The sequence below is a fragment of the Rhipicephalus microplus genome, chromosome 6 (assembly GCF_043290135.1).
Source record: "Rhipicephalus microplus isolate Deutch F79 chromosome 6, USDA_Rmic, whole genome shotgun sequence".
NCBI classification, from domain to species: Eukaryota; Metazoa; Arthropoda; class Arachnida; order Ixodida; family Ixodidae; genus Rhipicephalus; species Rhipicephalus microplus.
Window position 1 is genome coordinate 192,987,552 of NC_134705.1, and position 22,918 is coordinate 193,010,469.

The 22,918-nt window shown below is 42.2% G+C and overlaps 1 protein-coding gene and 1 long non-coding RNA gene across 13 annotated transcripts in view; one reads left to right on the forward strand and one right to left on the reverse strand.

The window, feature by feature from the left end:
- The window catches only part of LOC142765773 (uncharacterized), a 133,216-nt gene that overhangs the window by 23,343 nt on the left and 86,955 nt on the right, over positions 1-22,918 (forward strand). The gene's annotated exons all lie outside the window — the stretch shown is intronic.
- Positions 1-22,918, reverse strand: part of LOC119168195 (uncharacterized) — a 114,184-nt gene that overhangs the window by 18,747 nt on the left and 72,519 nt on the right. For 11 of the 12 annotated variants that reach the window (XM_075867398.1, XM_075867397.1, XM_075867396.1 and 8 more), the window contains 15 exons: positions 21,773-21,826; positions 18,997-19,050; positions 17,770-17,823; positions 14,492-14,545; positions 13,305-13,358; positions 11,509-11,637; positions 11,007-11,063; positions 8,395-8,511; positions 6,515-6,568; positions 5,658-5,720; positions 4,969-5,043; positions 4,608-4,724; positions 3,132-3,185; positions 2,294-2,347; positions 1,603-1,677 (listed from right to left, as the gene is read on the reverse strand). In XM_075867398.1, coding sequence (XP_075723513.1) covers positions 1,603-1,677; positions 2,294-2,347; positions 3,132-3,185; positions 4,608-4,724; positions 4,969-5,043; positions 5,658-5,720; positions 6,515-6,568; positions 8,395-8,511; positions 11,007-11,063; positions 11,509-11,637; positions 13,305-13,358; positions 14,492-14,545; positions 17,770-17,823; positions 18,997-19,050; positions 21,773-21,826 — 1,065 coding nt within the window. The remainder of the gene's footprint in view (positions 1-1,602; positions 1,678-2,293; positions 2,348-3,131; positions 3,186-4,607; positions 4,725-4,968; positions 5,044-5,657; positions 5,721-6,514; positions 6,569-8,394; positions 8,512-11,006; positions 11,064-11,508; positions 11,638-13,304; positions 13,359-14,491; positions 14,546-17,769; positions 17,824-18,996; positions 19,051-21,772; positions 21,827-22,918) is intronic. The other variant, XM_075867393.1, reaches the window with a different exon arrangement.

The following is a 22,918-nucleotide window of genomic DNA, read 5'->3' on the forward strand; positions in this document are numbered from 1 at the left end:
TTTGTACTAGAGATATTAAGCCGGAAGAAAATGTGAATTCGGGTGGCCTTTTTTATTTCTTTGGTTCTTTCTTTCTTTCCCGCATTTCCTAATTTTTATCCTTTAGAGTTGTAAGAGCGAAGCTCCTTTTATTCTCACCTTGTCCCGCGTCAGGCATAACCAGCGGTGTCTCCCGAACCGTATAATAGATGGCACTGTCTTATAGATACATACGAACTGCAGTTGAGTGAGGATATTCTAGATGGCACTGTACCGCTACTCTCCGATTGGCTGCTGCGCAGGCTGTGCCTGGGTGCGCGGGGAAAGAGGCACTCGTTCCGCGCTCAGCCAGGTCGTACGTGCCGCACCCAGGTGGCGTACGTGTCGAATTGTTTGTGGGGCATGAACGAAATAGAGCGGTGGTCACATAGGGCTGCGGCGGCTCGTGCTCGTCGCTGCCTGGGTGAGCGGCAAACGAGCGCCTCTCTGTCTTCTGGATCGTCGCCGTACGTGTCGTACCATTGGTGGGGCATGAACGAAGCGTACCATGTCATCACCGCTAGTTACACACACGTCCCCTGTTTTCGAATTTCTCAGTGTTGTTATCAAGACACCCACCCCCTTATTCCCTCTCCCCACAACAGTACATTAACCCCTACCAACAAACAACGTTGTTCCCCCTTCTGCTGCTGTCCTGGTGGGTCACTTCAGCAACCTAGATGCCGATACATATCATGGTTGGCTCGGCGACGACATGCCCGTTCTTGCTAACGGTCACGTCGGACGGCTTGTTCCTCGGGAGCCATCTTAGCTACTATGAAAGTGGTAATTGCTCTTTATATTCAACTGAGACCCCGACCAACCTACTTCTCTCGAAATGGCTGGATACCTCCACCCAGCCTTGCTCTCGCTCCTCCAGAAGCGCCTCTCATTGGTTCGCCTCCTTCGCAATGTCTCACTATACCTTTTCTTGACAGGTCTCTCATTGGTTCATATGCCAAGCTTAACCCTCCGCACTCTTGACACGGTGCAGCATAGCCCTTCATAAGCCTAATGATTGCCACCCCACAATGCCTCGTGATCAGCGTTATGCCTGATAGCGATAGCCCTTACGGAAATTCTTATTAAAAAAACAAAGTAAATGTATTGTGCAATGGCATCGACAATACATGATGGTTCAATTAAAGTATTGTTGCGGAAATTGATGACCAGGATTGAAAATTGGCCCACACCTTTCCATTGAAATGCCATCAATGAACTCGATATAGAAACAACAGAAATATTGTTTAGGAAATACTTTCTCAATGGCATTTCAATAAAAGTATGTCAATGACATATTTATTGAAAAGTGCTCAACAGAAATATTGTCTACAAAATATTGAAGCAAGTCAATGAGTATTGCAGAACCATTGATGATCAATACAGTCAATCATTCTATCATAGTCTGACAATGAAAAATCAACAGTCATTTTTATAAGGTCGACGGGGAAGCCTCGACGAAAACCTCTGACGCCAAAAAAATACTTTTATCAGATTAATGTAGCGTCTGCATCAAAACGTCAAGGTGGTTACCCTTTGCAGTGTGAGCAGCGTTGACGTTTGTAGAAATATATCAGTGTTTACCTGTGCTGCCAGACACACCACTGGCTGCGCCGCCTGATCCAACGCCAACGCTGCTGCCACCGCCAACTCCAACACCTGCACCGTTCAAATCAGGGAGTGAGAAATAGACCAGCAATAGTAACCCTAGCTTCGTTAAAATATTTCAGGAATGCTGATGCTGCGACAAAAATCTTTTTCGCTGAAAAATAGTTTCACGGCTTCGGTACGCCCTGTTGCTCAATGTAAGTGAAGTGTACGTAGCACTTGTAGTTTCGAATGCAACAATTAATCTATTACATAATTGCTGACGATTACACGTTGTTTAGCAATTATCCTAATAATAATTCGTAATAAAAGCTTTAACACAAAAAATTAGCAGATTCATGTGTTTTTCGCGCAGAACAGTGATGTGCTATTCATGCTTTTAGTGGTATCTGATGAGAGGCGTGTTCATTTTAGTTACCTTTTGTTCACTTGAATTTACTGCAAAAAGAACTGTTGCGTTGCTTCAATTCTTAAACGAGAACTTCTTAAGTACTACTTCTTCGATTGATGCGACCAGAATTGAAACCAACAAATGAGAAAGCTGCTGGTTTTGGTTTAGGTTGTGCCCAACAAGGAACGAGCCTTAAAAAAATCCCCCCCCCCCCCCTTTCGTTCATTTTCTGATAGTGGGTTTCAATTCTTTGAAAATATTTAGGGGTATACTTACCCGAAGCCCCTGAAAAAGTAGCAGATCCTGTTGCACCAGTGACATGAGAACCACCTGGGAAGCATGCGAGGCAATGAGCGAAAGTTGCATTGTCTTGCACTGCGCAACAGGAACATGACTGCTTTCCCACGCATATGCTTTGGAACTTTTTACTACTTTGTCTACGGTCAGTCTGTTCAAGCTCATTGGGCATCTGTTACCCAGGAAAGTTTGGAACATATTTATATGTTATTTTTCCTTTGGCTGCGAATATGACGTACACCTGTTGATGAGAGGTGGAAGAAAATCACTTACATTTTTTTTTCTTTGACAACATCAAAGTTTTGCCAATAGCTACGTAAAAATATATTGAGCACTCTGTTCGTTTTTCAATCGATGCATCAGAAAAGCCTTATGATGAGTGAAATGTTGTAAACGCCAAGTGGCACCGTTGTGAGCTTACTACGTTACGAGGCTTTCCCTTTCGGGTACTTCATTCCAGTTACATTCGCCAAGCCATGAACAGAACAGTCTGTTTTTGTAGCTCGATCATACACGTATATAGGTGTGAACTGCAAGTTTGTCTGATATGCAAGTTCTAGTTTCAAATGTACGGGTAAACTTCACGTGAAAAGTGCTTGGTTTTACAGCAAATTTAACGCTGCCGCCTTTCGACAAAAATTTTGTTTTATGCACATTCACTAGCATGATATAGTTTGTAAATTCTGTGAAATGCATATGCGTATAGTGTGATAGTGATATTTCTGCCCCAGAGACTCCTCATTGAAAGAATTCAGCTGTTGAGAGACACCTAAGATAGAAGGAAGGAAGAACAGTGTATTGGGAGCCTCCCTTATACCTGAGCCTTCCAGCTTAATTGTGACTGGTCCGCCAACGGCGACTCCGGTTCCACCTGGAACAAAAAATAAAAAGAACTAATCCACCACAAAAAACAAGCTGCTTCGTTCGCTGAATAATTCTACCTTTGAAAAATAGTTTCGAAACCTTCGTTAATGCCTATATCTGGGCTATTCACCAAAAAATAAAAATAAAATATGCCTTCTCTGTGATGCAACGTCTATAGAAGATACCGTTATCTGACAAAAACGCCTCTTTATGTTTTCTTGTGAGCAACTAATCATACGAATTTTTATCTCAAAATATTTAAAACTATCTTGAATCAGCGCTTTAACCTAGTGTGTGTGATTGCATTAAGAGTAAATGAGTTGTTTGAACACAAATTATGTTTTCTTGAACGCTTACTCTGCAGAATGAATAAAGTAGTCTTAACATTTACTTATATTTTACTGAGTACACTTTATTTCTGTCAGTTAAAGGTTCAAGAGTAATGGTTTATAATGTCGAAAATATCAGCCAAAAAATATAGGTGATGCCCCTACACACAGACACAGCAACAGAAAAAGAACCGCTTAGGAAGGCATATTGTCAAATGTAACGACGGCCTTCACATTAGGGAAAATGTGCCAGTCTTATTGAACTAAAGTGAATGCTGCACGTAGACGATTTGCATATCACACGAACTGATTTTTACCGTATTCCTCAGCGTGGTGCGATGGTTGACCATAGCTTGGTGGGTAACGGCCGATAACATGTAATGTTTGATACATTGCTATAAAAGCCAATAATGAACGCGACATGCATGTTTGATATTGGCGCGATATGATGCAAATATAGGGTTTTCCTCGTTAACTGGGTCAAGCAGTGACATAGCTTTGTGGAAGCATATAGTTGACTGTCACTCGCCATGCCTCGGTTTCATTCTGGCCCAATGCGATTTTATATCTGCCCGTTCTTCCAATTTTTTCCCTCACTTATTACTGCTGATATCTCCCCACATTTTCTGCCCCACAAGCTCCATAGCGGGATCACGCAAACAGTTTTGAAGTTTTGTCATCTCCGTTTCTGCTTTGATGCAAACTTTCAGTCACTCATAACTCATAACCGCTTACCATTGGCAGTGTTATGTGGATATATATGTCACACGTGACTAAAGAAAACGATTCCACGACGTAGCGTCAAGTACTTCACGCAACTGATGTAATGAACTGTTCATGGTGTTCATATTACAATAATGCCTTCCCACGTAAGTCTTCGTAGGTGTCAAGTTGAGACGGCCACAAAGGCGCTCAGATGTAGGTGGCTGGCTGGCTGGCTGGACGGACGGATGGACAGACGGGCGGACGGACGGATAGACAGACGGATGGATGGATGGATGGACAGACAGACACCAACGTTTAAAGTGTTTTAGCTTAACCAAGAAATGCTCGGCATTTAATATAACTGGCATATCTATAAAGTTAACGCGGAAGCTTACCCGCACCAGAGGACACATGAACTGGTGCACCGCTTGAGCCATGGCTGCCGCTGATGCCAACACCCATACCACTGGCCGCTGCCCCGCTAACTCCTGCACCACTCGTGCCGACACCACCTGAAGCAAAAAGGGAGAGATTAATTATTTATAGGACTTTCTAGCTGTATTGAAATATTATCTTGAAGATTTGGATATTTTTAGTTTGTCGGAAAGGGTAAACTGAGGATCGATGTGCATCTCACAGAAAGAATTCGATTGGAACGCCATAGGTATAGTTGCGTTAACCACACTATATGAACAAGTGGAGACTCTTTGCTTATGTGAGTAGAGTAGACATTTGAAAAAGTATATGAGTATTTACCTGTGCCACCGGACACGCCACTGGACACACCGCCTGATGCAACGCTAATGCTGCTGCCACCACCAGCTCCACCACCTACACCGTTGAAATCAGGGAGTGAGAAAAAGACCATCAATTATAACTCTATAGCTTGGTTAAAATATTTCAAGTATGCCGGTGCTGCGACGAAAAACTCTTTCACTGAAAAATAGTTTCACGACTTTGGTATGCCCTGTTGCTCAATGTAGGTGAAGTGCATGCCGCACTTTAGTTTGAAATGCAGCGACTAATCCATTATATAATTGCTGACGATTACACGTTGTTCAGCATTTATGCTAGTAATCATTTGTATAAAAAGCTTAAAAAACAAACACCATTACCGGATTCGTGTGTTTTTGCAGCAGACCAATGATGCTCCACTCATTATTTAGTGGTACTGATGAGAGGCGAGTTCATTCTGGCTACTATTTGTTCATTTGAGTTGGCAGTGAAAACGACTGTTGCGTTGTTTCAATTCTCATAAGATAACTGCTTAAGTATTACTTCTTAATTTGTATTGAACCTATAACGAAAGCCAACACATCAGAAAGCTGATGGATTTGGATTAGGTTGTGTGCAACAAGGAACGGGCCTTGAAAAATTCCCTTTTTTTGTTCTTCATTTTTTATAGTAGGGTTTAATTCTTTGAAAATATTTAGTGGTATACTTGCCTGAAGCACCCGAAGGAGTAGCAATTCCTGTTACACCAGAAATGTGATAACCACCAGGGGAGTCTATGAGGCAACGAGAAAAAGTTGCAGTGTTTTGTACTGCGCAGCAGGAACATGACTGCTTTCACACGCATATGCTTAGTACCTTTTTAATACTTTTTCTATGGTCAGTTCGTTCATGCACTCTAGACATCTGCTTCCAAGGAATTTTTTGAAAAGATATTTATGCGCTATTTTGCTTATAGTTGTGAATGTAGCGTACCCTGGTTGTTTAGAAGTGAAAAAGAAATTGCTTGCATTTCTTTTTAATTCAGTAAACTTTTTGCTATAACCTACGTGAAAATACATTAGGCACTGCGCTGGTTTTTCCATCCACCATAATACCAAAGCACCAGAGAAGCTTTATGACCAGCGAAACGATGTAAACGCTGAATGGCGCCATTGTGAGCTTACTTCGCTAAAAAAACACTTCATTCCAGTTACATTCGGCAAACCCAGAAGTGAGCAGTTTCAGTTTTTCAAGGATCCAACATATGCGTTTATACAGGTGTAAGATGCAAGTTTATATGATATAGAAATTTTTATTCGAATGTACGGGTAACGTCCACGCGAAAAGTTCTTGGTTTAACAGCTATTTTAATGTTGACGCCTTTTGACGCCAAAATTATCGCTCTACACACGTTCGCTAACATGAAATATTTTGAAAAATTATGTCTAATGCATATACGTCTACTGCATATGCGTATACTGTGTTAGTGAGGTTTATGGCCAAGTGACTTGTCGGTAAAGTACTTCAGCCGTCGAAAGACACCGAAGATAGGAAGGATAAAGAACAGTGTAGTGGAAGCATCGCTTACTGGAGCCTCCCACAATAATTCTGACTGGCCCGCCACCGGCGACTCCGGTTCCACCTGGATCAAGAAAAGAAAAAGAATTTAACAACCACAAAAACAAGCTGCTTCGTTCACTGATTAATTCTTGTTTTGAAAAATGGTTCCGAAACCTTCGTTATTGATTAAGTACGGACCTTTTGCAGAAAATAAATAAAGTATACCTGGTTTGTGATGCAACACCCTTAGAAGATACTATTATCTGACAAAAACACCTCCTTGTGTTTTATTGTCAGCAACTCATAATACGAATGAAGACGTCAAAATTTTTTGAAACTTGTATGTGTATCACTGCTTTAACATATTGTGTGTGATTGTAGTAAGAGCTAGACTGAATTAGTTGCTTGAACATGAATTATGTTTTCTTGGACTCCTGCTCTGTACAAAAGGAGTCTTCGCATTTAATTAAATTTTACTGAGTACAGTTTTTGTTTCAGCCAGTTAATGGTTTAAGAGTAATGGCTTATCATATCAGAAGTATCAGCCGAAATATACATGACGCCATTACACACACATACAGCAACAGAAAAAGAACCGCTTAGGAGGACATACTGTCCGATGTAACGACGGCCTTCACATGAGGGCAAATGCATCAGTTTTATCGAAATTAAGTGAATGCTGTGCGTCGACGATTTGCATATCACACGAAGTGACTTTTACTGTATTCCTCTGCACGGTTTGATGGTTGACCATAGCTTGGTGGGTAACAAGAGGCAACATATAATGTTTATTACATTGTTGTAAAAACCAACAATGAAGGCGAAATGGATATTTGACATTGGCGCGATATGACGCGAATATAGGGTTTTCTCGTCAGCTGTGTCTAGGAGTGAAATAGCTTTAAGGTAGCATAATTGATTGTCACGCACCATGCTTGGGTTCAATTATGGCTCTAAATGCGATTTTATATCTTGTTGCTCCTCCGATTTTCCCCACATTTACCACTGCTGGAGCCTGCCCCGCGATTTCTGCCCCAAAAACTTCATAACGTGGTAACGCAGTTTGGAAGCTCTGTCGTCGCCGTTTCTAGTTTGATGCAAACTTTGTCACCCCTACCTCATAACCGCTTACCATTGCCCATGTTATGCGTGTATGTGCGACACGTGACTGAAGGAAAAGATTCCACAACATAGTGTCAAGTAACTCATGCAACTGATGTGATGACCAGTTCATTGCACTCGTAACACATTAATGCCTTCCCACACAATTCTTGGTGTGTGCCAAGTTGAGGCGACCCCAAAGGCGCTCAGACGTAGGGGGCTGGATGGACGAACGGATGGACAGACAGACAGACAGACAGACAGACAGACAGACAGACAGACAGACAGACAGACAGACAGACAGACAGACAGACAGACAGACAGACAGACAGAACGACAGACAGACAGACAGACAGACAGACAGACAGACAGACAGACAGACAGACAGACAGAACGACAGAACGACAGAACGACAGAACGACAGACAGAACGACAGACAGAACGACAGACAGAACGACAGAACGACAGACAGAACGACAGAACGACAGAACGACAGAACGACAGACAGAACGACAGAACGACAGAACGACAGAACGACAGACAGAACGACAGACAGAACGACAGACAGAACGACAGACAGAACGACAGACAGAACGACAGACAGAACGACAGACAGAACGACAGACAGAACGACAGACAGACAGAACGACAGACAGACAGAACGACAGACAGACAGAACGACAGACAGAACGACGGACGGACGGACGGATAGATGAATAGATACAAACGCTCAAAGTGTTTTAGGTTCCCGAAAAAATGCTTGGCATTTAATATCACCATTTCGATGACCCTAACGTGGGAGCTTACCTGTACCAGAGGACACATGAAACGGTCCGCCGCTTGTGCCAGCGCCGCTGCTGATGGCAACACCCACACCACCGGATGTTGCCCCACTAACTCCTGCGCCCATTGTGCCGGCATCACCTCAAACAAGAAGGGAGATGTTAATTGTTTAGAGGAATTCATGGCTGCATTGAAATTTTATATTGGCGATTTAGACATTTTTAGTTTGTCGAAAGGGTTAAACTAGGGATCCATGTCCATCTGACAGAAAGAATTATATTTGAATGGTATAAGTATAGTTGCGTTAACGACACTATGAACAAGTTCATAGAGCCAACAGAATTTTATGTAATGTTAAAAGCATTGTATCTTTATTAAAATATAAATAGATGCGCTTGCTTGAACCAATCGACGTTGTAGATACTAGGTCTGATTGATCATTTGGTATTTGGCTTAACAAGTACAGATGGGCTAGTTGGCGAGCCATGGTACATTATGAAGCAGCGCACGAGAGGGTAAAAGCCCACACACATAAATTGACCCTAACACAAATTGCAGAAGAGCGCTTGTGTTTGCGCCAATTTATGAGTGCGTGATTGTGTCCTTTTATGAGTTGCCTTACAAAATATAGTATTTGGCGTTCTATATCTAATAAGTCAATAAAACCAATTCGTCAGCGTGGTTGTATAGCCAGCACTAATGACAGTTTTTAGGCATTTCTGCGAGCCAGTTTATTAATTGCTGGAAGATGATTGCAGTCGGAAGCTTAGGCGTCTGATTGTAGCACCCTCGACAAAAGCCAGAACGGAGCTTGACAAGGGCGGGAATTCCGGGTGTGTAAATATTTGAAAACCTCGAGTAATTGTAATTTAGAGTGCTCTATGGGATTCGGTAATGAAATCAAATAGCACATACCAAAATTGTTCGAAATACTAAGCACTTTTTTAAAACTTCGAAAAAAAAAACTCGTTCTAGCGAGAGAAAAAACATTACCGGATCATCAGATCGGAACATTAGGGAAGCACTTTCGGCGCTTTAATCATTGGATTACCAAGATGCATGCGGGTAGCTCAACCTTTCATCGGACTATCAACGCTGTACTAATCACACAAAATGGTGCTTCGGTTTTAAAGCTTTGGTCTCACCGAAGCAAAATTATTCTTTGTCAGCTATATCCATCTTGAGAATTGTGGTGTTTATTGATCAAGTATTGTTTAATTTATAAGCCTTCGTTTTATTTAAAAGCTGGCGTCTGAGTGCTCCCCTGAATTCTGTAGTTACCACTGCATTTCAACCCAAAGTTTTAAGATATCTCGTAAGCTGTCACTGCTGATAAGAGCTTACCTCAGTTCGAATAAATGTCCTCTTTTGTCACTTGAACTTAATCTTAGTGATCTTGCTGTGGCAGAGCTCCTCACAAATATAAAAAAAAAAACGCGTGGTTTTCATTGTGCTTCGAATTTCTGATTTTTTACAGTTTGTACAGGTCCTAATTTTTCTTTACAGGACAAAATCAGTGAGGTTCACAGTTAAAAACGCGGATTCCGGTACCGAATGTTTTCTGACACACATCGCATTAAAGGGAGAAGTGGAACAATGGTTTGGTTTCTATTAATCAACTGTATTGTAGCGAAACTTCGGGGTTGTTTAAGCTAGACGCATCTGATGAACATCCAGACGAAGAAGCGTGGGATAATTCCGCACAGGCAAGCGGTGACAAGTCGACATGATTATTTTGGGGACCACTCATTGGGGTTTATTTATCTAATACAATTTAAATATGCTTACAATTTAAATACAATTTAAAATGCGGTTGCTTACGTACTGCTACTTTTATTTTCGCGTGTTCACTCATTTACTAAGCGTCGTCTCCTGGTTTGAGTGACATTTTCAGTATTGTGGAATTGTACCTTATGAATATGCAGAAAAATGTTTTTTTTTCTGTCTAGTGTCCCTTTAGCAATAACGCTAATATTGTGAAGAACTTATAGGATGGTCCCCTGTAAGTTTATACGTAAGGACCTCCTAAATAAAATGCGTAAGCCTGTTTGTGTAAGTACGACGGAGAAAAATAAACTTGCACTTTTGTGAGGAAAGAGTGATTCGAGAGGGACGAAGAAAATAAAAGGAGGCTAATATCTGCCTCCCGCCACAGGGGCACGGAAATTAATAGAATGGTTGTCCAACTACATCGCCTTTTCTAAAACATATGCTCACTCCGTTGTGGTCTCACGGAAATGATTTGTGCGTTAAGCAACACTAGCTCAGTGCGGGAAAATGCTAGTAGGCTACTTTTGTAGAATTCGTCTTATATAAGCGTTCACTGCGGAGCTTTTCTTTACTTAGGAACACGAGAGCAAACCCTCTGCTCATACAGTATTATTCTGAAAAATGCAGTCTTCGTTCTCTTTAGATAAGGTGGTAAGACTGGCTACAGGCGTATGTAGTAGTGAGAGTGGAGGGAGAGAGGCGGAATAGCTGATTACGACCTTAGCTTTAGTATATGCGCGCCGAGCACGAGTGATTGATTTTGACACCTCATACTCAGCTTTAGAAATCAGAGTTGTCGCAACCTGAGTCTTCCCTTGCCTCCTATTTGACGAAATTTCATGCCAATCTCACAGCGTGGCACTTACCAGGGCCATGCACCGTGATTATCGTAGTTGATCCACCTGGTTTGCCAGGGGCGCCACCTGAAAGGTAACAGGTAACGAAAGCAAAATAAAACCAAAGGATGCACATCATGCAGTGGCGAGAAACATTTGCTGAAAGAGTGTGTTACACTTTTAAAAGGTTTATATTCTCTCTTTTTTTATTCGTTTGATGAAATTCGACAAATAATTGAACAGTGAGTGTGGCTGAAGCGAACGTTTCGACATGCCTCTTGTTTTAAAGACGGCAACTGCTTACCTTATTGCGTGTATGTGTACACCTTATATGCTCTATTCTAATAAATAGATATATGGATAGATGGATAGATGGATAGATGGATAGATGGATAGATGGATAGATGGATAGATGGATAGATGGATAGATAGATAGATAGATAGATACAGACTTGAAGTGCTTTAAGTTTGCAAATAAGTGCCTCCCGTTAAACATCAACGGCCTTTCCATAAACTTGACACGGGAGCTTACCTATACCGGTGGCTAGAGGACCTAATCCACCCCTTCCGCCAGTGCTGCCGCTGATGCCACCAGCCATACTACTGGTTGCCCCACTGGCTGCTAATCCACCAACTCCTACACCACCTGCCCCGGCAGCACCTAAAGCAAGAAGCGAGATTTGAATAGGTTATAGGTCGATTTGGCTCTATTAAACTAATATTTTGAAGGCTGGGGGACAACGTGAATATGTCCAAAGAGGTGTAATGAGGACTGACGTCCATCTTACAAGAGTTTGATTTAAATGTCAAATATACATTTGCGTAAACGACCTTATCAGCTAGTTCATGGAGCCAACAAAATTTTTTGTAATATTCAAAGAATTATCTCCTCTTTGGAATATAAATATGGGTGCTTACTAAATTGGCATGCTCCCTAAAAAGTTTCTTATTTTACCTTTATCAGATGTACAAAAATAAAATCGTTGATTGCGTGAAATATTTGTCCAATGCCTCTTATCCTCGTGATCAGTCATCAGACCATTATATTGAAGAAAAAAAAGTACTCCACATGTGTGAACACCTTAATGCTTAAAGGACCTCAGGACTCCAGGCTGGCTTGATCCATCACATAGTACTTAATCCTGACATAGCCAAACAACGTCGGCTTATCCTCCGGCCACTGATAGTGACACTCACATGAACTATTTCTTCGTTCAGACGGCGAAAGACTGGAATCTTGTTCCTGCCAACGTGGGATACAACTACTGGCGCCATAGTATTACTCAAGGCGTATCTTTAAAGAATAATTCATCCAAACCATCTTCGACTAGTCATGCACACCCCTCACAAAACACCTTGAACGGTAAGTTTGTTGCATCAAAGTAAATAAGTGAACAGATAAGTAGATAAGTACGCCTGGACACAGAGGAACTAGACAATGTAGCCAGACTGTTTGTTTTATAAATATCCTAATAACTACACTAGAAGGAAAAAAAAAACATGAGCTGGATTACTTGCCCTATTGAGCCACGCTTTCAAAATTCAACCTTCTTGTGCATGAAGGTATATCGCAATTTTTTTCGTACTACTCTCAACCAGAACAGCTATGAAGTTCTGCTCACCGAGGGGTGAATTATGAACGATTAACAGGTTGTAAAATGTGGAGTTCAATACGTAAAGCTCGATTGTGTAGTAAGGTTAAGCGTTTAATTTCAGGTATTTGGTGTGAGACAGCCGACATGTGTGCGCGTGATACCCTCATTTTGTCCGTATGGATTTTTAATTTGTATGTGGCAGGCTCGAATATTTCAAACTTCTAAATATGTGCTGACTGAAAACAAGCACAGTGAAGGGGCAGACGGACAGAGGTTCACGTGTAAAAATGCTCTGTCTCGCTAACCACTGTCTACCTACCTTTTTCATTGTGATTCATTTGATCAGTCCATAAACAAAACTTTGAACTCAACCGACGAGCTTCAGCTATCGCCTTTTGGATATTTGTAGTAAATTTTTTTTACTGGGCTAATTAGCCTGTAGACATTCATGTGTACTGAGTGAGTTTCAAATTATCTGTGTCACCTATTTAACGCCTTTCAAGAATTCCTAGGAAAAGTAAATGAATTTCAGTGACAGTTCGTGTTATTAAACGTACGGTGTTGCTTGGCACAGCGAGTTCACGATGGTAGAAAGCGAGCATGAATTTCGGTTGGACGCAGTGGGCGCATTTATAATAATGACAAATGGGTGGTAAGAAATGTGCAAAAATGTGACAATGACGCAGAAAAGCCATCCTGCTAATCTGAATAATGGCATAGAACGTGCACTCACTCGCTCCATGTATGCTCATTCCCCCACGAGTTCCATAGGTACCGGAAAGTAACCCTAAAAAAGAAAAAAAGAAAGAAGACCTCGAATATAGCGAAATATCTACTGTAGAAAAAAAATGGGCTATTCAGCAATACTACAAGGCATTTGCAAAGTTGTGCGTGAACTTGCCACAGATTATTTTAGGCTTCTTCGACAACGGCAAATCACACCGCCCTTCACTACCGGTAAACGGTATTGTCACTCACACGTGCCGTCTTCCTCTGGACCGGGCGCTTCTGCCTGAAGACGTGGATGACAATAACGTATACAATAGGAGGACAATAAAGTATACGTTATTGTCCTCCTCTGGACCGGGCACTTCTGCCTGCAGACGTGGAGGACAATAACGTATACAATAGGAGGACAATAAAGTATACGTTATTGTCCTCCTCTGGACCGGGCGCTTCTGCCTGCAGACGTGGCCACGAAACAGTGACGACGCTACGTGATCCTTCGTTTCGTTTCAAGTGTGTGTCAAAGCGTTAGCTTTACGTGAAGGAATGATAGTGGTTGAGTGCTTCTGCCGGTATCTTTGTGAGACCTGTGTTTGCAACGAGTGGTCTACGAGTGCGTACTAATGCCATTGTACGCCAAAGTTTTAAAGCTTCAAAAAGGGACACTATGCTCATTTCACTCATCGTGGACCTAGAGAGAGGGTGAAAGTGGAAGCCCTCTTGCAAGCGGTCACCCTTTCATTGGAGGTACAATTCCCCTAAATGGGTGGTCGGGCAGGGATCGTATCTTTTCAACCTATGGCAAATGTATAACTAAGGATAATAAACTATATATTACTGGCCACTGAGCTTCCTCTCAACACGATTCTGACGCCCTAAAATATGCAAGTAAATCTCTGTCAAGTTTCCGCATCATCAGTAACTTTCTGTCTCGTCTGACTGCCACAAAAATCGGTGGGACTGAAGTTCGACGTCTCTGCATGACACAGCCCTACCCGCTGGTCAGCTTTTGTGGCAGGTGTATCACAACAGTAGGGATTTAACTGAAATCGCTGGCATAGCTTACACAGGCATCTACAAGCAGGCTCGTATCCATGGTTTCAGAGTTTAACTAAACGTGTGTACATGATTTCAGTAATATTTCATTGAACGTAGTCTGCCTGATGTACGACAGCGCCACGAAAGTGCACTCACCGGATCTGATTCTACTCCATCCATGGCCGCTAGCAAGGCCACCAGTGGCTGATCCTAATGGAAAAGAAGCGTTGAAAATTTTTTTGCATTGGACAATAACGTGCTATAAGGTGTAAATGAATAGACAGTCTTGCAGAATTGTTTAGTAGAAATGGTAAAACAAGGCATGCACATAGCGCTGAAAGTGTAGGTCAGTTTTTCTAAGCTTCACTTACCTCCACCACCTGACAATGTTACAACACGGTAACACTGCTGGATGCTGGCAAAAGAATGCTGGATGCTGGATGCTGGAGCAAGAAGACACACAACCGACCTGACACTTTTCTCGGAACAGATCTTTTTTAATGCGTTTAAATTCTTCTGCAAGTGTGGCAGGGATAAATTAACATGAATGGAGAGATTGGTTTGGTTTGGGTGAACTTAATTCTGAAAGTTCGAAGGCGTGTGCCCTACCACATGGCGGGCCGCTCCCAGGACGTGACCGTAAGGCCCAGACCTACCACCGCATCGTGGGCCCTCTAGACAGCCCAAAGTTGCCATGTAATGGCCGGACTCTGTAGAGCTGCTGGACGATGCTGGACGATGCTGCATCGGTGCCGGGTACCAAAGGGCACTGCTAGAGCGTGTGGTGCAAGGTGGCTAAACCACCACATTTCGTATCTCGGGGTAAAGCTTCTGGAGAAAGGCAGGAAGGGTACTTTTCCGTTTGAAATGACTGCAATGTCCACGCCTGCGCGCTATTTAGCTTCCTATGTGGAGGTGAAAAGTTTTTGCTATCCATAGTGAAATGGTGGGTAATTTCATTGTATGTAGTTGGCGGATCCCTGTCTACCAAATCTCTAGGTCGACCCAAAGGTCCTCCATGGCCGCGGACAGCTCCCGCTTGCATCGTGAAGTGAACCAACTCATTGAGATTACTAATCCCTCCGTCCATGTTTCCCATAGGAGCCGGGAACCGTGCAAGGGTATGGGTTGTGAGCGACTTCTCACCGAGTATCATTTTGGCCTCTTTGCACACAGCTCCAACACTGAAAGCACGAATGGCGGCTCTAGAATGACGAAGTATAATTACATAACGGTGATATAAGACAGCAAAAGGCAACGGACACCTGCTCAGCTGCATTGGCACTTTTGGTGCATACCATCGCTGTAATAAAGGTAACCCTTCTGCGGCTGATTGCCACAACCGTAAATTGTCCCTATCGTCATCATATTACGCCACGTCCACGAAACAGCCACCCCTGTCGAGATCTGAGACTTGGCGGAGAAGTGCCTGTGTGCGCGCTCTCCTCCTTCCAACATTTAGTTTTTGGATGCATGCTATGCAAGGCAGGCGAGACAATTAATCTCTTTCCGGTCCCTCATATACCCTTGGTACAGAGCCCCAACTTGGGCTGGTGGGGTTCCCAGATCCAATATGATAATCCTCGGCACTTTTGAGCCAGGAAGCCTGATTACCTTAGTTCTTTGTCGCTCTTCCGGGATTTCTTCTAGGGTATTAAGAATTCCCAACTGCAGGATACGATCTCCGTGGTGTAGTTGAGGAGCACAAGGGCATTCCTTACCGCGTTCCTAAACATTCCATTAAGCTTGTTTCTTTCCGCTCTCTTTTATACGGGCGTTGCCACCTCACAGGCAAAGTGACACAGCAGAAAAGCATGTACAACCCTGACCAAGTTGTCTTCTGATAGTCCTGTCCTTCGATTAGCCTTATGAGCCTGATAATGTTGTCTTTTTCGCTTACTATTGAATCGTGATGTTGTTGGTTCTCGTTGTATCTATATTCATACCTAAGATCCGAATGAAAGCGACTTTGGGGATCAATCATTCGCTTTTGGTACGAAGGTGTATGTCTGTCTTTAGGGGTGGCACCCAACCTCGCGGTCGACGGCCCTTCTTGACTGTGTGATGGAGAAGCTCAGACTTTTCCGGAGAGCAGGAAAGGCCTTTGTTTTCCAGAAACTTCTCGGTAGTGTCGATCGCCTCTTGCAGTGCAGCCTCTACAGTGTCATTACTTCCTCTTCTACATTGAATCGCGATATCATTGGCATAAACAGTGTGACCAACATCTGGAATTTCAGAAAGATGCCTGACATAGCCAAACAATGTCGACTTATCCTCCGGCCACTGACAGTGCCACTCACGTTAAGTATTTCTTCGTTCAGATGGCAAAAGATTATAATCTTGTTCCTGTCGACGTAGGTTACAGCTATATAGGCACCATTGCATGACTCCAGGCATATCTTTTAAGAACCATTCATTGAAACCCGATTTGAGTAGTTACGCGCACCCCTCAAGAAATAACATGAATGCTACATTTATTTATCAAAGTAAATAAGTAAAGAAATAACTGAATAATTACGCCTGGACGCAAAGGAATGAGACAAGGTACCCATACTACTTGCTCTCTAAATATCCTAATAACTACACAACAAGGATAAACGAGAGCTGTATAGCTTGGTCGAATATGCCACGCTTTCAAAATTACACACTGTGTGCATGAGGGCATCTCGTAATTTTTCTTTGCCGCACTGCCACTCAAAACTCTTACCAATTTCTGCTCACAGAGGGGTAGATTACTGACGATTAACAGGTTATACAATATCGAGTTCAATACGCAAAGTGCGAATGTGTAGTTACATTAGGCGTTGAATTTCAAACTTTTCGTGTGTGATAGTCCACATGTCTGCGCGGGATATCCTGATTCTGTGCGTACAGATTTTTAATGTGTATGTCGCCGGCTCGATTATTTCTATGTTCTGAATATGCGCTGATTGAAAAGAAAATCACAGTGAAGAAGACAGAGGGACAAAGGTTGACGTGGAAAAGTACCTTGTTCCGTTAATTACTGTCTGCCTGTCTCATCATACGTGATTCATTTCATCACTACATAAAGAAAACTTCGACCTGAACTGACCAGCCTCAGTCATCGCTTTTTGGATATCTGTAGTGAAATTCATTTGCTACTCCAATTAACCTGTAGATATTGATGTTTTCAAGTGTGTTTTAAATTATCTGCGTCACTTATTTAACGCCTATGAATATTTTTTTTGAATAGATAAAAATAAATTTCAGAGACAATTCATGTTCTTTAAATATACGATGTTGTTTCGCAGAGTGGGTTCACGATGGTACACTTAGTGAGCACGAATTTTGGTTGGACGTAGTGCTTGTATTTATGATAACGACAAATGGGTGGTAATAAATGTCTAAGACATTGCAATTACACGGAAAACCAATATTGCTGGTTTGAATAATGGTATAAAACAGTCACCCACCCGGTGTAGCTATGATGATTTTTCCGGCAGTTCCATGGGCACCAAAAAGTCCCCCTAAAAAAGAAAAAAAAGACCGCGAATACAGCAAAAACTTCACCGTAGAAAAGCATTGCCTATTGAGCTCTGCTGCAGGGCAATTCGCAAGGCTGTGTGCGAACTTCTGGCAGAATCTTCTATGCCTCTTCGACACCGGCAAGTCCCACCACCCTTCACTACCGGCAAACGTTATTGTCACCCACACATGCCGCCCTCCTCTAGACCGGACGCTTGTGCCTGCTGGTGGGGCCACGAGGCAGTGACGACGCTACGTGGTCCTGCGATCCTATATATTTCAAGTGTGTGCTAAAGGGTTGGTTTTACGCCAAAGAATGATCATAACTGAGAGCTTCTGTCGGTATCTTTGTGAGACCTGTGTTTTCAATGAGTGGTCTACAGGTGCGCAGTAATACCATTGTTCGTCAAAGCTTTAAAGCTTCAAAAAGGGACACCACCCTCCTTTTACTCGTGGTGGACATGTAAAGAGGGTGGAAGTGGAAGCCCTCTTGCAAGCGGTCACCATGGGCGTTGGAGGTACGATTCTCCTGAAAGGGCGGCTGCGGCGACTGCATTTACGATGGAGGCGGAAATGTTGTAGGCCCATGTGCTCAGGTTCGGGTGCACGTTAAAGAACCCCAGGTGGTTGAAATTTCCAGAGCCCTCCACTACGGCGTCTCTCATGATCAAATGGTGGTTTTGAGATGTTAAACCCCCCATATCAATCAATTCAATCTCCTAAATGGGTGGTTGGGCAGGGAACGTATCTTTTGAACTTAAGGCAATTGTCTAAATAAAGATAATGAATAGCATATTACTGGCTGCAGAGTTCTCTCTCGGCACGCTTCTGACGTCATATCATATGTAAGTAAACGTCTTTCAAGTGTCGACATCATCAGTAACTTTCTGTCTCGACTGACTGCCACAGAAATCGGTGGGCTTGCGTTTCGGCTTCTCTTCTTAACACGGCCCTTCCCGATGATCATATTTGGTCGCAGGTCTAAGATAACAGTAGGAATATAATTTAGATTGCTCGCAGACCTTACACATGCATCTGCATATAGCCTCACATCCATGGTTTCATAGTTTCTGAAGGATTCCCGCCAGTTTAACTAAACGTGTGTACATGATTCTAGTAATATTTCAGTGAACGTAGTCTGTCTGATGACATAAGAGGTAGGAAAGTGCACTCACCGGTTCTGATTGTACTCGATCCACGGCCGCTAGCCAGGCCACCATCGACTGGTCCTAGTAGAAGAAGTGTTGAATTTTTAGAGTGGGATAATAACGTGTTATAAAGTGAAAATTGAAGGAGAATTTCACGTAATTGTTCAATAAAAATGGTAAAACAACGCATGCATCTGAGCACTGAAAGTGTGGGTCAGTTTTTTTCAAAGGTTCACTTACCTAAGCCACATGACAATATTACAACACGGCTAACAATGGCAGATGCTTGAAAAATAATAGAGCAAGAAGACCCATAACCAACCTGAAGCACTTGTCTGAACAGATCTTTTTCAATGCGTTTGAATTCTACTGTAAATGCGGCATGGAAAAATTAACATTGATGTAGAGATTAAAAATATAAAGAAAGCCAGCGAGATCGCGCTCCAGCACGTTGCACGTGGCAGCGGCCACCTCCGTCTTAACACACAGAGGAAAAAAAAATGTCACAGAACTGCCAAACGATCTCTTAATCGAAGAGCACCTTTGAATAACTTCACCAGCGTTCTAAGGTGTGCCGGCAGGTTCATGAATATTGTGGCAAAGCAGCGCAGACAATGGGATGCAGAACATGCAGGACACCGCCCTGACTATTAACTCGCCTTTTTTTTTATTGGAAAGTGACAGATTATATAGATAGGCGAACAAAAATCTAATAATGGCGCAAATACTATTGAGTGACTTCGTGAGCCAGCAATACCGCCAATTTAAATAAACTTTTACAAAAGGCCGCTAAAGCCGCTTCCATAAAATCGTAGCACAAAGAAAAAAAAGAAGGCAAAGACTGTAACTTGGTGGTCCTACACAACTGGTTAAAACAGCTAAAACTGAACGTTGTAAAATAAAAAAGAACCAACGTATAACTAAAAAAGTTTGTAAGCAAGTTACAACTAGACTAAAAACTGCAACTGTGCACAACAAAATAAAAAAAATTATAGGAAGATTGATTTTCGCCTTTAAGAGTTGATTGCGATAACGTAATCGGGTTTTATGCACATTGTCTTTTGAACTGCTAACCTGCTTCGGTTTTTGCTCTTCGCAAGCACAATTGCCAAGTGGCCAATACACCATACTTATTCTTTTTTCGAATCAGCAAAGGCCCCACTTCACTTACTTAGGGCAACAAACGAAGTTAACTATGTTGTTGATTCAGTCTGCTGCTGATGATAATCAAATATGTCTGAGTACTTTGTAATCGGTTGGCCTTCGAAACACCCACCCCTTTGCAATGCGCTTTGCCAATATAGGAGTATTGCCAATCTGTGTTTTTGGAAACGCGTTGAAGAAGTCGTTCCGCTATAAGATCCATAAAAACCTTATGAATCCACTAGAAGGGCTATCGACAACAGGATATCCGAAGTAGGTACAGGTAAGTGTCTGTTGTCGAGGGTCGGCTTAAAAAAATGCTGCTTAGACAGTATTCCTCGGGACACGGCCATCCAAAAGGCGAAACGTAGGAGCGGAGAGGCAGTAGTGGCCTATCTGCCCAGAACGGCTCATAATCTATATAAATTGATAGCTGTGTGGGCGTCAAAGTAGTGTTTTCAGTGCCGGAAAAACTTGGCAGGTTATTTCACTTAACGGATCCGCCCCGCAAGCTATAGATGCAGGATGCTCCGAGAACGATTGCAACTCCCTTGTGGATTGTTTTGAAGAGGTGGTTTACGAGCTCGCGTTGAGTTGTGAAATTAGGTATATAGGTCAGACAGGAAGATGTCTTTACTGTTGCCTACACCAACACTTGTAAAACATTAGAAACAATATTAATTACGCTAATTTGTTTGTAAAACGTTTGTAGTGTGGTTGCGCACCAATATATGTTTCTTTTATGGCGCCGGAGAAGCTCAGAAAAAGATTTGAGAGAGATAATTGAAACCCAAGCTATCTCTCGCATTAGTGACGCCTGTGAGAGCACCCAATAAATTACCTCTTAGACAAGAAGAAAGCCTTCCTGGTTGATGGAAGGCTCTCTCATTAGACTGGTTACGCCACTGGGCACGGATAAAAAGTTTGTTGGTTCCTGGAAATAAAACTGATGCAGTTAGCGTGTCGGGCTGTCATCTCCATGCCCTTGATTACCAGCGGTGAATACGTCTTTATGCGATAGCGGTTGCGGACAATGGCGGCCGACAACGACAGTGCCATTGTTAGAGCCTTTGCTGTTAAAAAAACATAGGCAAGAAATGTTAATTGCCTTTTATGCAAATGAAACTAAGCGTTCGCTTGCTTTTCTTTTGGTGGTTGCTAGATGCTTTTACTGATAACTGCTGCTGCAGCTTCTTGAGTCTTTTGAATAGAGCATCATGATAACTGTATCGTTTCTTCAATATCATCGGAGGCAAAGAGGGGTGGGGACGCTGCTATCTGTAGCTACTGTGTATTAAAACAGAATCACTGCTACGTTTGAAATTTGAATTTTACTTATGGAAGTTTGATTCGAGCTGCGCCTTGTAAATCTCTAGGCATCCAATGATAATCGGGGGTGTTTACGTTTTCAGCCATGGGGTGTCATATGGGAGCGATGGTATATTCGAGCACTCCCATGCGCGTATCAAAACTTGCAAAGCATAATCAAATCTATTGGTTTTGTTTAACCGGGTTGCTGGGAAGAGTACTTCACTTTATGCTAAAATTGATATTTCACCAGCTATTCCCACCGTATGACATCCCAAAAACTCTATGAAGTATAGGAAACTGTAGCACGATCGTACAGTTTAGTTTGCTAAGCAAGTGTGTCTATGCTCACCTGCACCACCTGACCCAGCTGAACCACCAGTTACAAGGCTGCCACCAGTAGTTCCTGTAGAAAACGTTGAGAAAAGTTTGTGGAGAAGACTCGTATAAAAAAAGAGCACATCAATGAGCACAAATAAACAAAAGACAATTACAAGCAAATTCTCGACTGCAGTATAATTCTTGTACAAACTTGTACTTTCAGTGATGTGGCACCACACATATATTGTCAATGGTAACATTAGGCTGCTACAGTGTTGGGATGACTAGCATCATTATAGGTTAAAAAAAACTAGTAGTGCCTAAATGTGTTTACGAAAATGAGCAGCTTGATGAAAGAGAAAACTAGAAGTAGAGTGTTATGGCATAAACTTTTTGCAGGCTGGAAAATTATTCAGTAGAGTTGGGAAAACGGTGCCAAGGAACAGCTTGAAAAATTGTGCAAAGCCTAGCTGTCACTAATCAAAGCTTGTAGTTTGAGTATAAATTGACAGATAAAACGTATATCGAAAGGGATTGTTTGTCTAGTGTCACAGAGGAAAATTTGCTTCATCAACATTCAACTTTGAATTCTGCAAAATAAACTTGTTAACAAAAACAGTCTGGTAGCTTAAGTTGACGTGTGTACTCTGATATTGCTATATGATATTTTTCATCGCCATAATAATCAACGAGGCACTTTTTAGACAATGTAAAATTTTTATATAAATATTAAGACAGTTAGGCTGTTTTGTTATTGCTCACAAACTCTACTTCCAGCCGAAAATAGTCTGTCATAATTAAATTGAGATTGACAACGTTAACAAAATCTGCGTAATTTGTTTGTATTTATTGACTGCGCGGATGTTTATCCTATTAGACAGTTGTTTTGTGTGCCTAATAACATAGGCCTACCCACCTTTTAGGCATTAAGAAAGTTGTACATCATTACGGATATTCATGAATATTCCAGGTTGTTATTTGTCAAAAGACTTATTTTGAAGGCAATAAAAAGTTATTTAGCTTCTTCGCCCCTCGTTATTTTTTCATTTCTTGAGAAGTAGCATTCCCTAAGATACAAAATAAAGTTGCCTGTCTGTCTCTTGCCAAGCTTTCCATTCTATGACTTCGGAAATGAAAAGTAGGTTTTAAAAGTGTATTATAAAACAAATGGAAAAGT